Source organism: Dermochelys coriacea, chromosome 11 (genome assembly GCF_009764565.3).
Source record: "Dermochelys coriacea isolate rDerCor1 chromosome 11, rDerCor1.pri.v4, whole genome shotgun sequence".
In the NCBI taxonomy this organism is placed as follows: Eukaryota; Metazoa; Chordata; order Testudines; family Dermochelyidae; genus Dermochelys; species Dermochelys coriacea.
This window is the reverse complement of record NC_050078.2, coordinates 71,095,662-71,108,748: the sequence shown is the minus strand read 5'-3', so window position 1 is coordinate 71,108,748 and position 13,087 is coordinate 71,095,662. Positions and strand designations below refer to the sequence as shown.

The 13,087-nt window shown below is 42.8% G+C and overlaps 1 protein-coding gene across 1 annotated transcript in view; it reads right to left on the bottom strand.

Annotated features, from left to right (window-relative positions):
• Positions 1-367: 367 nt before the first annotated feature.
• The window catches only part of COL6A3 (collagen type VI alpha 3 chain), a 118,744-nt gene continuing 106,024 nt past the window's right edge, over positions 368-13,087 (bottom strand). The window contains 2 exon segments of the mRNA XM_043505734.1: positions 368-1,182; positions 2,556-2,726. Of these exon segments, the coding sequence (XP_043361669.1) occupies positions 1,142-1,182; positions 2,556-2,726 (212 nt within the window). The 3' untranslated portion in view covers positions 368-1,141.

The window sequence follows — 13,087 nt, the reverse complement described above, 5'->3', positions numbered from 1 at the left end:
ATGTGTATATATATTCTTACTATATGTTCCATTCTATGCCTTCGATGAAGTGGGCTGTAGCCCACGAAAGCTTATGCTATCATAAATTTGTTAGTCTCTAAGGTGCCACAAGTACTCCTGTTCTTTTCTCTAAGTATTTTCATTGTTCAGTCTCTAAAACTCACTTTAAGTTCCTTTTTTCTTTATTTTGGTCAATGATTGACGCTGTGATCCTGCAAAGACCTACACATGTGCTATACAGGAGGTCGGACTGGATAATCCGGTGGTCCCTTCTGGCCTCAAGCTTGGACTCTGACTTTATGTGCTAACGTTGCTCATGGGAGTAGTTCCACTGAAGTTAAGAGGGCACGAAACTACAAGACTTTCAAAACCTCCAGTAGACTTTATTTAAAAGTTCTTTTGTATAGACTTCCTAAAAACAAAAATCACAATAAAAAAAATCCCCAGCCCTGCAAACAAACAAAAAAGATAAAACACACAACATTAGAGGAATGCCAAAAACATTCTACACCACGATTTAAAAATTCTTTAACTGAAGTGTTGGTCCCAGCAGCGCATCTGTATTCAGAAATCTTGCTTTTTTTTTTTAGTTTGATTGATCACGTATGTCACAAATGCGTAAAAAAGAATCCGTTTGAAGTCTAATCCAGCAAGAGTAAAAACAAAATGAAAAACTGAACTGCCTGTTTATCAGAATTAATGACTCCTTTACACATAGGCTTTCCATCTAAAGTTATGCTCAGTTATGAAAATGATACAAGCAAGTACATAACAGTTGCAGTGAAATTATTTTGTCCCTTATTTTCTAGACTTTACATTGCCATAAACAGGCATAATGCCAGAATCTGAAGGAAATGGTAGTTTGTAGACATGTTCAAACAAAATAATCTGCAGTGGATAACTATTACATAAAGTTGAAGGTATACACTATAACCCGGACACATGTAGTACTCAGTCCACAAACAGTTTAGCACCATATTGATAGGTCATGCAGCAAAACACTCTCTTCAAGGTTTGCTTGGAATTTAAAGCATGAAATAGTACAGTGCAAGGTAGTCTATACCCTTAGCTTCTACAGGGGTAAGTTGGCATTGGCTGACTCCTGGTTCTCTGAGAGGTATGTGTTGATATGTTGCTGTCTTTAGGTTCCTATTGTCGTGACAACCCCAGGATTAATGTGAGCTGAAATTTGAATGGAGAGAAAAAAAACAACATTATTGTGTGGCCAGGAGACCACCTACGGCCTCAAACAAGGCAACGTTTAAGCATTGAAAACCCCTTTTTCACAGCCTGTGTCCAGGCTATGCCAACAGCAGCTCAGGAGCAGGCAGGGGCAGATGTTGCTCTCAGAGGCAGGTGGATGGGGAGCGAGTAGGCAGTCCATGGAGCCCTGACCCTACCCCCAGCACATTGGCCGGTGGAGCAGCTCGCCCATGCAAGGGGCGGTGCACTGCACCTTGCAGAGTTATTTCCCAGCAGCGCAGGGGACAACACCCTAGGGGAAATTATTCTTGAAGTACATGCAGATCCTGCGTCAAGGTGTAGACTAAACGTGCTGGCCTTTACTAGGGCTATGTGCAAGTAGCACAGCACAGCTCTAAATATGCTGTTCCTCAAGGTCATCACCCAAGTGGCCTCTCTTGAGGCCATTTATACAAGGGTTGACTGGCTACTGTAACTGGGAGAAGCCCTGATCCTCTCTGTCCACGCCCCAGAGATGTGCGCATGGCTATGGAAATGTGGAACGCGTCAAGGATGAGCTGTCATCCCATGCACACACCACCACCACACAGTCTTGTGTATGAGTGAGGCCTCTTCTGTGTACACTCCTATCCTAAATTAAAGAGCTACACTACAGCACATAATAGAGGGTGCTTTTTGTCCTGCCAGCTCTCTGCTGTCCTCCTGTGCCCACAGATCTCTTGCACACACAAATTTAATCTATAGGAAGGCAGGTGATCATAGCAAGACCACAACTAGGTTGATTCCTAATGGGCTGGGGTCTAGTGTCTTCCCCATATGCAGCAAGTCCTTCCACTAGGCTACACTCGAAATTTTGACCCAGAGCAATCAATAGGGTGAAGCAAGACCCCCTCTTGGAAGAGGGGCTTCAAGAAGGATAATTCAGTGCACCCATGCCCCTAATCCATAGCACACTGAAGTCAATGGAAAAACTCCCACTGACTTGAATGGGGTTTAGCTCAGGTCTTGTATGGAAAAAGGGATTGTAATCACTGTCAGAACTGGTATCTTAGCTCCTTGACAGTCAATTTCTGGAATGTCCATGTGATACCAATTTTGGAGCATTCTGTAATCAGAAGCCAGTGTTTTGGTATCATATTGGAAGTGACAATTTCCTGATGCAGTAACTATTATGAACCAGACCCACAACTGGTGTAAATCAGAACAGCTCTATTGAGGTCAATGGAGTTACACCAATTTACACTAGCTGATGAGCTGGCTCCATGACCTTAAGTTATGATTAACTGCCAACAGTTCCACTGCCTCTCTCCAGCTATATGGAGCTGGGTAGTGGCAGAAGGGACTCCACTTACCAGGAATGCAAACTTTTTCACATTCTTTCTGGGTGTTAAATCTGTTTTCGTTTCCACCGCAGCCACCATACCAGAATCTTGCACAGCTCTTGGTCTCTGAGTCATAGTACCATTTGAGCATGAAATTCCTGCAGGTTCCTTCTTCTTTTTGCAACCTACAGATATCTGTGACTACAAATAAATAGAGAAAGAGAAAGACTTAGCAACCGATAAATGCACATACCACCACCACATTTCCAGACAGGCTCCTGCACTTCCATGGTTTCACAGATACCATTTGACACAAAGTCAGACGTGGCCTCTCAGAAGGTGCATGCTTAGAAGACGGAGACAGATGGATCATTGGGTACATGTGGCATGCAGGATTAAAGAGACAATGTTGTATTACAACATACAAATTACTAGATGATCAGATTATTGGTCCATCATTCCAGTAGCAGCTGCTGCTTCAGATAAAGGCAGAACCACCATCACCCACCCACAATTACCTAGCCAACTATCCAGTGTTTTCCAGGAAGGACAAAATTCCTTCCTGGCCCCTGCAAGAGATCACTTGAAGCTGTGAAGCACACGATCTGGCCAGCGCCTGTGTGGGAGCTCTTCCCCTTCCCTCATGTTGCACTACCCAGGGGCGGGCCAGAATCTTGATAGGAACATAGTCCCTGCTTCTTCCAAGTACCCCAAGAATGCGAGGTGCCAAAAGAGGATGAGGAGAGGGCAGGGCTATGTCTGTATTCCCTTCTGCACCAGCCAGTGGAACTGGCCAGCTAAGAATGGGAAGTGGGCTGCACTAGCTTCAGTGTATAGACTGGTTTCCAGGGTACTGGAAACTCCAGCAGCTGTATGGCCTGTCTGCTCCCCACTCTCACATGGCTAACCATGCCTAGGGAAGAGGGAAGCCAGTCATTGACTACAAACAACATTGAGTGAAAAGCCCACTTCCAGTCCTTTTTAAAAAACTAGGCCACGTCAAATTCAGTACTGCACAGGCTAGTCTGTGTAGCAAGAGCTGCTCAGGTGTGAGAGTGAAGAACGTCTCATTCCTCAGTCCTAGCTATATTGGGAACAAACTCACATCTAGTGGTGAGGGACAGAGCAACAGTGGAGTGGTGCTGGATCCTCTCCAATGACTGTAAGCTAAGAAGCCACATGGCCGCTGCACACTGACCTCTCTAGTCTCTTCCCAAAGGACAGTATTTTCTCTCCTACTGTCAAGTTTACATTTACATTTTTCCCTTCCAGTTTTCCTGGCACCAAGCTGTTCTGGCTGCACAGAGTGGTGTCTTATCGAGAATGTTGCAAATGAGTCCACTAGAAGGGAGAGATGTGATTGTGTATGGGGGGGGGGCACAATTTAAAGAATTGTTCATTAGCATTAGCTATGTCTGGGTTTGGCAAGGGTGTGACATGATGGATAGTAAATTTCAAAATTAGGTGAGTATATTTTTGTCGCTGATTTTATTATAGTATCTATATTATATATGTATGTGTGACAGAGATACCGATCTGGAAACACTTAACGTCCCCTTAAATAGCTCCACATAGCTCTGTCCCTTCCTCACAATAACAAGGGCATACCTTGTAAATTGTTGGAGATTGGGATCTAGCCCCTGACTCACTGATGTCCAGCATAGCTCAGTCAAAGGTCAGAACTCCACCATGCATTCACTACCTGGAAGCCTTCCCAATGTCAGGTGGTGCCGTGATTAAAGAGGACACCTCCTGGTTAGAGTCAGATCCCAGCCCGCATCATGTGCCATATCAGCTTGCTGTCGCTGGCTGCTGAATTCTCTTTCCCAAGCACACACGGGAAATCCTTTGGTGAGAAGGGCTTACAACAGTCTGTGGAGCTCGTCACCTGAGTTACCCCATTTCTGCCCTAAAATACTGTATTTTTGTCATATGTACAAAATCTGTGAATAGATTCATAGATTCATAGATACTAAGGTCAGAAGGGACCACTCTGATCATCTAGTCCGACCTCCTGCACAGCGCAGGCCACAGAATGTCACCCACCCACTCCTATGAAAAACCTCACCCATGTCTGAGCTATTGAAGTCCTCAAATCATGGTTCAAAACTTCAAGGAGCAGAGAAGCCTCCCTCCAGTCAACCATGCCCCATGCTACAGAGGAAGGCAAAAAAACCTCCAGGGCCTCTCCAATCTGCCCTGGAGGAAAACTCCCTCCCGACCCCAAACATGGCAATCAGCCAAACCCTGAGCACATGGGCAAGATTCACCAGCCAGATACCCAGGAAAGAGTTTTCTATAGTAAATCAGATCCCATCCATCTAATATCCCATCTCAGGGGATTTGGCCTATTTACCCTGAATATTTAAAGATCAATTACTTACCAAAATCCCATTATCCCATCATACCATCTCCTCCATAAACTTATCGAGTAGAATCTTAAAACCAGATAGATCTTTTGCCCCCACTGCTTCCCTTGGAAGGCTATTCCAAAACTTCACTCCTCTGATGGTTAGAAACCTTCGTCTGATTTCAAGTCTAAACTTCCTGGTGGCCAGTTTATACCCATTTGTTCTTGTGTCCACATTGGTGCTGAGCTTAAATAATTCCTCTTCCTCTCCTATATTTATCCCTCTGATATATTTATAGAGAGCAATCATATCTCCCCTCAACCTTCTTTTAGTTAGGCTAAACAAGCCCAGCTCCTTAAGTCTCCTTTCATAAGACAAGTTTTCCATTCCTCGGATCATCCTAGTAGCCCTTCTCTGTACCTGCTCCAGTTTGAATTCATCCTTTTTAAACATGGGAGACCAGAACTGCACACAGTAGTCTAGGTGAGGTCTCACCAGTGCCTTGTATAACGGTACTAAAACCTCCTTATCCCTACTGGAAATGCCTCTCCTGATGCATCCCAAAACCGCATTAGCTTTTTTCACAGCCATATCACATTGGCAGCTCATAGTCATCCTATGATCAACCAATACTCCAAGGTCCTTCTCCTCTTCTGTTACTTCTAATTGATGCGTCCCCAACTTATAACTAAAATTCTTGTTATTAATCCCTAAATGCATAACCTTACACTTCTCACTATTAAATTTCATCCTATTACTATTACTCCAGTTTACAAGGTCATCCAGATCCTCCTGTATAATATCCCGATCCTTCTCCGAATTGGCAATACCTCCCAGCTTTGTATCATCTGCAAACTTTATTAGCACACTCCCACTTTTTGTGCCAAGGTCAGTAACAAAAAGATTAAATAAGATTGGTCCCAAAACCGATCCCTGAGGAACTCCACTGGTAACCTCCCTCCAACCTGACAGTTCACCTTTCAGTAGGACCCGTTGCAGTCTCCCCTTTAACCAATTCCTTATCCACCTTCTGATGTTCATATTGATCCCCATCTTCTCCAATTTAACTAATAATTCCCCATGTGGCACGGTATCAAATGCCTTACTGAAATCTAGGTAAATTAGATCCACTGCATTTCCTTTATCTAAAAAATCTGTTACCTTTTCAAAAAAGGAGATTAGGTTGGTTTGGCACGATCTACCTTTTGTAAAACCATGTTGTATTTTGTCCCATTTACCATTGACTTCAATGTCCTTAACTAATTTCTCCTTCAAAATTTTTTCCAGGACCTTGCATACTACAGATGTCAAACTAACTGGCCTGTAGTTACCCGGATCACTTTTTTTTCCTTTCTTAAAAATAGGAACTATATTAGCAATTCTCCAATCATTCGGTACTATTCCTGAGTTTACAGATTCATTAAAAATTCTTGCTAATGGGCTTGCAATTTCAGGTGCCAATTCCTTTAATATTCTTGGATGAAGATTATCTGGGCCCCCCGATTTAGTCCCATTAAGCTGTTTCAGTTTCGCTTCTACCTCTGATATGGTAATATCTACCTCTATATCCTCCTTCCCATTTGTCATGCTACCATTATCCCCAAGATCCTCTTTAGCCTTATTAAAGACTGAGGCAAAGTATTTGTTTAGATATTGGGCCATGCCTAGATTATCTTTAACCTCCGCTCCATCCTCAGTGTTAAGCGGCCCCACTTCTTCCTTCTTAGTTTTCTTCTTATTTATATGGCTATAGAACTTTTTACTATTGGTTTTAATTCCCTTTGCAAGGTCCAACTCTACTCGACTTTTAGCCTCTCTCACTTTATCCCTACATCTTCTGACCTCAATTAGGTAGCTTTCCTTGCTGATCCCTCCCATCTTCCACTCCCTGTATGCTTTCTGCTTCTTCATAATCACCTCTCTAAGATGCTAAGATGAATGCTATAGAGGCCATACGAACCAAGATAATTTGAGACATAATCCCTTTACTCTCACCTTAGTAGACAGTGTAGACTGAATATAACTTATTATATTTAGTTAACTTATTAACTGAATGTACCTGATATTAGGTCGGCCCGGTCCACTGAAACCAGTCTGACCTAAATATCTGCACATGGTAAGTCAAGGTCAAGATGCTTTTCCTCATGGAGCTGTTTCCGGGGACGTGCAATCTGCACACAAACAAGATTCTCTGGATCTTTTTAGTGACAAACATATTTGAAACTTGAGCCAAAGTTGGATCCTCTGATCTACAGGGGGCATAAACAGGTGCAGCTCATGTAAATCAGTCCCATGATTTACCCCAGCTGAGGGGGCTGCTCCACAGGGCAACCGCAGAGCAAACATTTTTGTGCAAATACTTTCTTTTGCTGAAGAAAGCAGACTTGGGTTGAACAAAATAATTTGCAGGCTCAGGTAGACTGTGGCAAATTGTTTTGGTCAAGCACAGAAAAAATTTGGAAATGTCAAAATGATTTGTTTGGGCATTTCCCAACCAAAAACATTTTGAGTTTTCATTTTGGAATTTCACACAATTAAAAAAAAAAGTTAAAAAGCCCCCAAACCTTTCAAAACTAACAAAATAGTTAATAGAAAAGGAGTACTTGTGGCACCTTAGAGACTAACAAATTTATTAGAGCATAAGCTTTCGTGAGCTACAGCTCACTTCATCGGATGCATTTGGTGGAAATCTGTCAACTTCATGAAAATGGAAATCTGTCAACTTCATGAAAACACTGAATTTAGCCGTATAGAGTGGAAATCTGTCAACTTCATGAAAAGTCTGTTTTTTCCACCAAATGCATCCAATGAAGTGAGCTGTAGCTCACGAAAGCTTATGCTCTAATAAATTTGTTAGTCTCTAAGGTGCCACAAGTACTCCTTTTCTTTTTGCGAATACAGACTAACACGGCTGCTATTCTGAAAATAGTTAATTTGACCCAAAACACTTTTGGTTCAACTTTTTTGTTTCACCCAAAAAATCAAAAAATGTTTATTTTGGGTTGCTCTTAACCATTTTTTTCTTCAGTTCTGTAACTGAACCAAAAAATCACTTATTCACACAGTTCTCCATGGGACCTGATGTGATGTTAGCAAGCCTTTCCATTTACATTCTGGTCACAGCACGATCCTTAGTGACTCAGTGCCAGGTGTCAAAGAACGTGGACTCGATATACCCTCCTGGTGAAGGGGATGTATAATAGAGCAGAGGGACCCCAGGAGGGTTGGCGGGGAAAGCAGAAAGAGTTTGCAGCTTTAGCCCAATGAGCTACCCTGATCCTTCATTGGGGTCCTTGGAACTACTAGAATACAGATAATAAATAATTGCTAACAGGTTCTACAAAATATACTTAGGACCATCATCAGAGTCATTGTTGGCTACAATGAGTCCTGCTCTACCTAGAGTATAAAGATCCAGTTTTTGTCAGTATACAGATACAAATCTCTTAGCTGAGGTTATAGCACAGGAGGACATACCAGACCACTCCCTGCCCTAGCACGAAATGATATATTAGCCAGATAGATTCACCACCAAGACAGTCCATGCATGGAATCGGGATTGTAAAACCACAGCCTTTTATAGAAACACAATTTATCTGTTTAGTATAACACTATTTATTTTAAATAGCCTGCCATATAAAAAGCACTGCCTATTTCTGAGCTGTTTAGTATCTGCCTCAGGCAAGAAAAAATACATGCCTTAAATGGCACTGGTGAGGCAGGCAGAATCTAGTGAGAAGACTTGGCCCTGGAGTTCCTACATTGATCCAAGTGCAAAATGAAGGCTAATACATCTAAATGCATCCCATGGAGTGGTAAGTGCAATTGCTGATTGATTAGGTACAGATAAAAATAAGGTCATATAGTAGCTACACTCTATCGATAGGGACAGAACTCTAGGGGACCCTGAACTTTACAGTATCGGAGTCAATGGTTTTCATGTAAGTGGATTTATATTACAACTCCCACTGAAATCACTCGGCGTTAGGCACCTAAATACCTTTAAAAATCTGGTCCTTGGTCATTTATTTTTCTATTTATTAAAGAATAGTTTCTCTTCCAGTTATTTGTCAGCAATGGGTGAGGTCCTGGTCCTCTTTGTACTGCTCCAGTGCTACAAAGAAGGGGAACACAAAGCTGGCTTGAGGCACTCCCATTGTGCAAGGAAGTGAATTAGGGGGCAGGAGTTGTGTGCTATGTCCTGGTAATCTCAGTCTGGCAGAGCAGCCACTTGGAAGCCATCACCAAGGAATGCAAGTTAGAGCAGTCCTGAAGCTGCCCTAATCTGGGGGTCTAGTTGGCCTCTGGATCAAGGGGTGAAGTTTATAACTGGCAAACAACCATGTCTGACACCCTTCTGGGGTCCTGTGCCAAACACAGGGTCAGTGAGATCCACACATCTTCCTCAATATTTCCAGTTTCTTGTTCTCTTTTGTTTCATACTGACCTTTTCCAGCCTGCCACGTGATTAAAAATCACATGCAGCACACAAAAAACAGAAAATAAAATCAGTTAGTTGGGGAGGAGGGGAAGGCTGATGTTCTAATTGTTGCAATATTTCCGCATCCCTTGGGAACATGCTTCTTTGGTAACAAATTCATCATGTGTTTATGTAATTTGTAAACAGCTGCAAGGGGGAGAAGCACACTAAAGCTACTAAATGCCTTTCAGGGCTGGCAATATTTGCAATCAGTTTTGCAAGACATTCAAACAATGTGAAAGTGGAAATAACTACTTTTTACATGCTTGATTTTGCATCAGATCAAGAGTAAAAAAAATTTAAATTTAAAAACCTTTGCCTTCCTTTCCAGTAAGAAATTTAGCCTAGGCTTCTGTAAAGTACAGTTCAATATATAAATAGGATTTTCAAATGTGATTAGTGATTTGGGGTAACTCAGTACTGGGGCTCCCAGCTTGAGACCCCTTATAATCAGGCCCTTTGGAAGGTGCGGCAAGTTGGGCATCGAGAACTTGAGCTATTTAACTAACTAGTCATTTTCAGAAATCTCGGCCTCCATGCATTACAGCTACAATGTTTTCGGCACTCCTCACCCGGATTACAAATTTTAGTTAACGTTAACAAAGCACAGGAGGCCCAAAGAGTAATCCTCCTTCCCACAAAACATCCCATTGAACTTAATGGGCCTACCTGGCCAAGTAAGGACTAATCATGGGATCAGACCCCAGTTTCCTATAAAGCAATTTTACATCAACATTGAGGATAAAAGACTTTTTCTCATTAAAAAATGAGAGAAATCTGTTAGGGGTTGAGTACAGTTTCTCTTCCAGTTATTTTTAAATTATGAGAGCACCTCCCTGCCTATTTTTTGTTGTTGTTTTTTGGGGGTTGGGTTATTTATTCGTTTCCATGATTGGGGCCTTTGATAGCACCAGGGGCCCAACCTAGCAGACTGGAGGAATGAAAGTACATTTGCAAGCAAGTTTCTTAAACTTAGGTAGATCCTAAAGAACAAGACTTAATACTCCCTAAGCTCTGTTTTGGGGAATGACCTGGAACTATGCTACTGCAACTCTGATTAGAAAACAGGTCTGGCAAAGAACTCCAGAAAAAAGATTCCAGTGGCAAGTTGATCGAAATAAATAATAATGGTAGGTCCTGGAAGATACTCAGGGGTTTGGAATGTTAGAATACATCCCAGATGAGCAATTAAGATCTTGGAGATGCAGGCATAGGTGTGTGATACATGTAAGTATCTTTATCACAAACCCATGCAATTTATCACATTGTCATTACAGACACACCCCCACCCCCTTATTTATGCAGTTGTGTACTTCCCACAATTATACTTCTGGCTCAGAATCTGGCATATATAAAATCAAATCTGCTCTTCAATTGAACTGGGGGGAGGGTTCCCCACTGTGATGCTTTACACTATATTAAGAGTCTGTCTGTTTTATGATCACATATATCTTAGTATATCTTTGCTAAAAGAAATTCCAATGTGTCAGTCAGATCAACCTCAAACTGTCCATCCTCCCTACTAGAATCACACTGGAAATTTGTTGGCTGCTCTGTTTAACAGTTCTATATGGTTAACAATTTATTGTGATGTATAATCCATTGACACTAGGAACTGCAGTTCTAAGATAGGAGAAAGTTTTAAAAGCACTTTTCTAGCCCTTGTCATTTCTATCCATTGTCCCATAGGAGTCTGCAATCAATACAGAACTTTCAATTCAGCTTTGTTGATGGATGCCTGCAGCCAAAAGCTTTTCCAGGCCTTTGGGAGAGGAGGATGTTGTCTTAAAAACAATACTCCAGCTCACTGCTTTTTGCATTCCAATTGGCCAAGGTCAAATATAAAAGCCAGCACTTACACATGCAAAAATCAATCTACTCCAAATTCTGGCACTCCATTATGGAATCCAGCTGGTAAACAAAGCTGTCTGATCATGGTATGTATAGGTAGTAGTAGTTAGTCCTCTGCAGCACAGAGTCTTCATAGTTAGGTTGCACCCTCTCCTTCTTTTTAAGACTAACGACGAGTTAGCGGGTATTCTAGATCAGTTGGTGCACAGTAAAAGTCAACTACTGTTTTACTTTGTGCACATCCAATTTCAATTTCAACTTCAGGATTCTTTCTGCTGTACCGTAGCTGAAGATTTATGAAACTGTATTTGTTGGTAACATAAAATAACAACAGCTTGCGGTTATTACATGGACCAAAAAATACAGGAGAATCTTAAGAGTTTTGGAAAGAAGGAAGGGCCTGATTGTCAAAGGAACTCAGCACCTCCCATTGAGAACAATGGTTTCAATCCGATGCCATGTGGACACGCATCACCCTGAGGATCAGCGCCTTAATGGGTACAGGCGACAGAAATGAGTCCTTTTGTATATTCTTAATGGGGCCCACTTGTTCTTTTTCATTTTGCACTTTGTACACAAACACAACCTCAGTGTTGGGAGAAGAGGTTTCTTCTTCTAGCGCCTTTCGTTAAAACTCTCTGGAGCTATTGGCTTTTTGAAAGCATCATGTAGGTAATGTTTTTGTGCTCACCTTCTTGCCTCTCCTTTGATTATGTGCTACAGAGCCTTATTAGCAAGCACAAATCCAAAGCAGCCATCCTGTCTGCTTCTAACTTTCATCTCTGCTTGTTAAATTAGTTCCTGATCAGTTTGACTCTCTTCTTTGTTTCTACCTTTATAGTGAGGGAGTTTTCATTTCTGTTGCAGTTGGGAGGGATATACTGTGTGTTAGTCTTCGTAGTTAGCCTCTGTCTTTGCATCTTGGGTAGTTGATGGTTGTTCATCAATTCCACGTTATTTTAGTGACTCTCTCAGAAAAGCCATTTGGGGGCAATCATTACATTCAGTGCAACAGGACTGCTTCAGCCCAGACACAGGTGCAAACCTAGAAGTTGGAAGATGTAGCTCTCCTTGCATATGCTTCATCATACATCTTTCCAGCCACTGGATCCTTAGTATTTGTGGGAGTGTCTAATGTAGAGCCCTGCGCAGATACAACTTTATACCCATGGATGCGGATATCCACAGACAGAAATCGGTATCTACGGAACCGCAGGGCTCTTCCGGGAACCACAGCGGTGAAAGAAGCTGAACGTGCGGCCGCTGCTCCCGGGAGCCAGTGCCCCGAGCCAGCAACTCCTCTGGCACGGCTGCACCCCCAGCCCTGCCCCCAGCCCTTCCACGCAGCTGTGTGTGTCTCCTGTCTGGGGGCGTGTGCTCTGCTTGAACACAAGAGCGCGACCAGTGACAGCTGCCGGTGGGCCTGGTGCCTGCCCCACTAGTGGGCAGGGCTGAGGGGCGATACAGCCGCGCCAGAGGAGATGCTGGCTCGGGGTGCTGGCTCCTGGGAGTGATGGCTCCACTTTCGGCTCCTTTCACCGCTGCGGTTCCCGGGAGAGCCCTGTGGTTCCATGGATACCGATTTCTATCTGTGGATATCCACATCCACAGGTATAAATTTGTATTTGCCCAGGGCTCTAGTGTAATGGATGTTTATAGTGCTGTCTCCTAATCCAGAAAATTCAGGGAGCCATTTAGGTGTTCGCTTATATCAACAATTTACCGTAATTAGGGCCCTACCAAATTCATGACCGTGAAAAATGCATCACAGACCATGAAATCTGGCTATTGTGTGTGTTGGGGGGGAGGGGCTTATTGTCACCCTTCTTTCTGCACTGGCTTCACAGCTGGGTGGCCGGAGAGTGGTGGCTAGTGGGAAC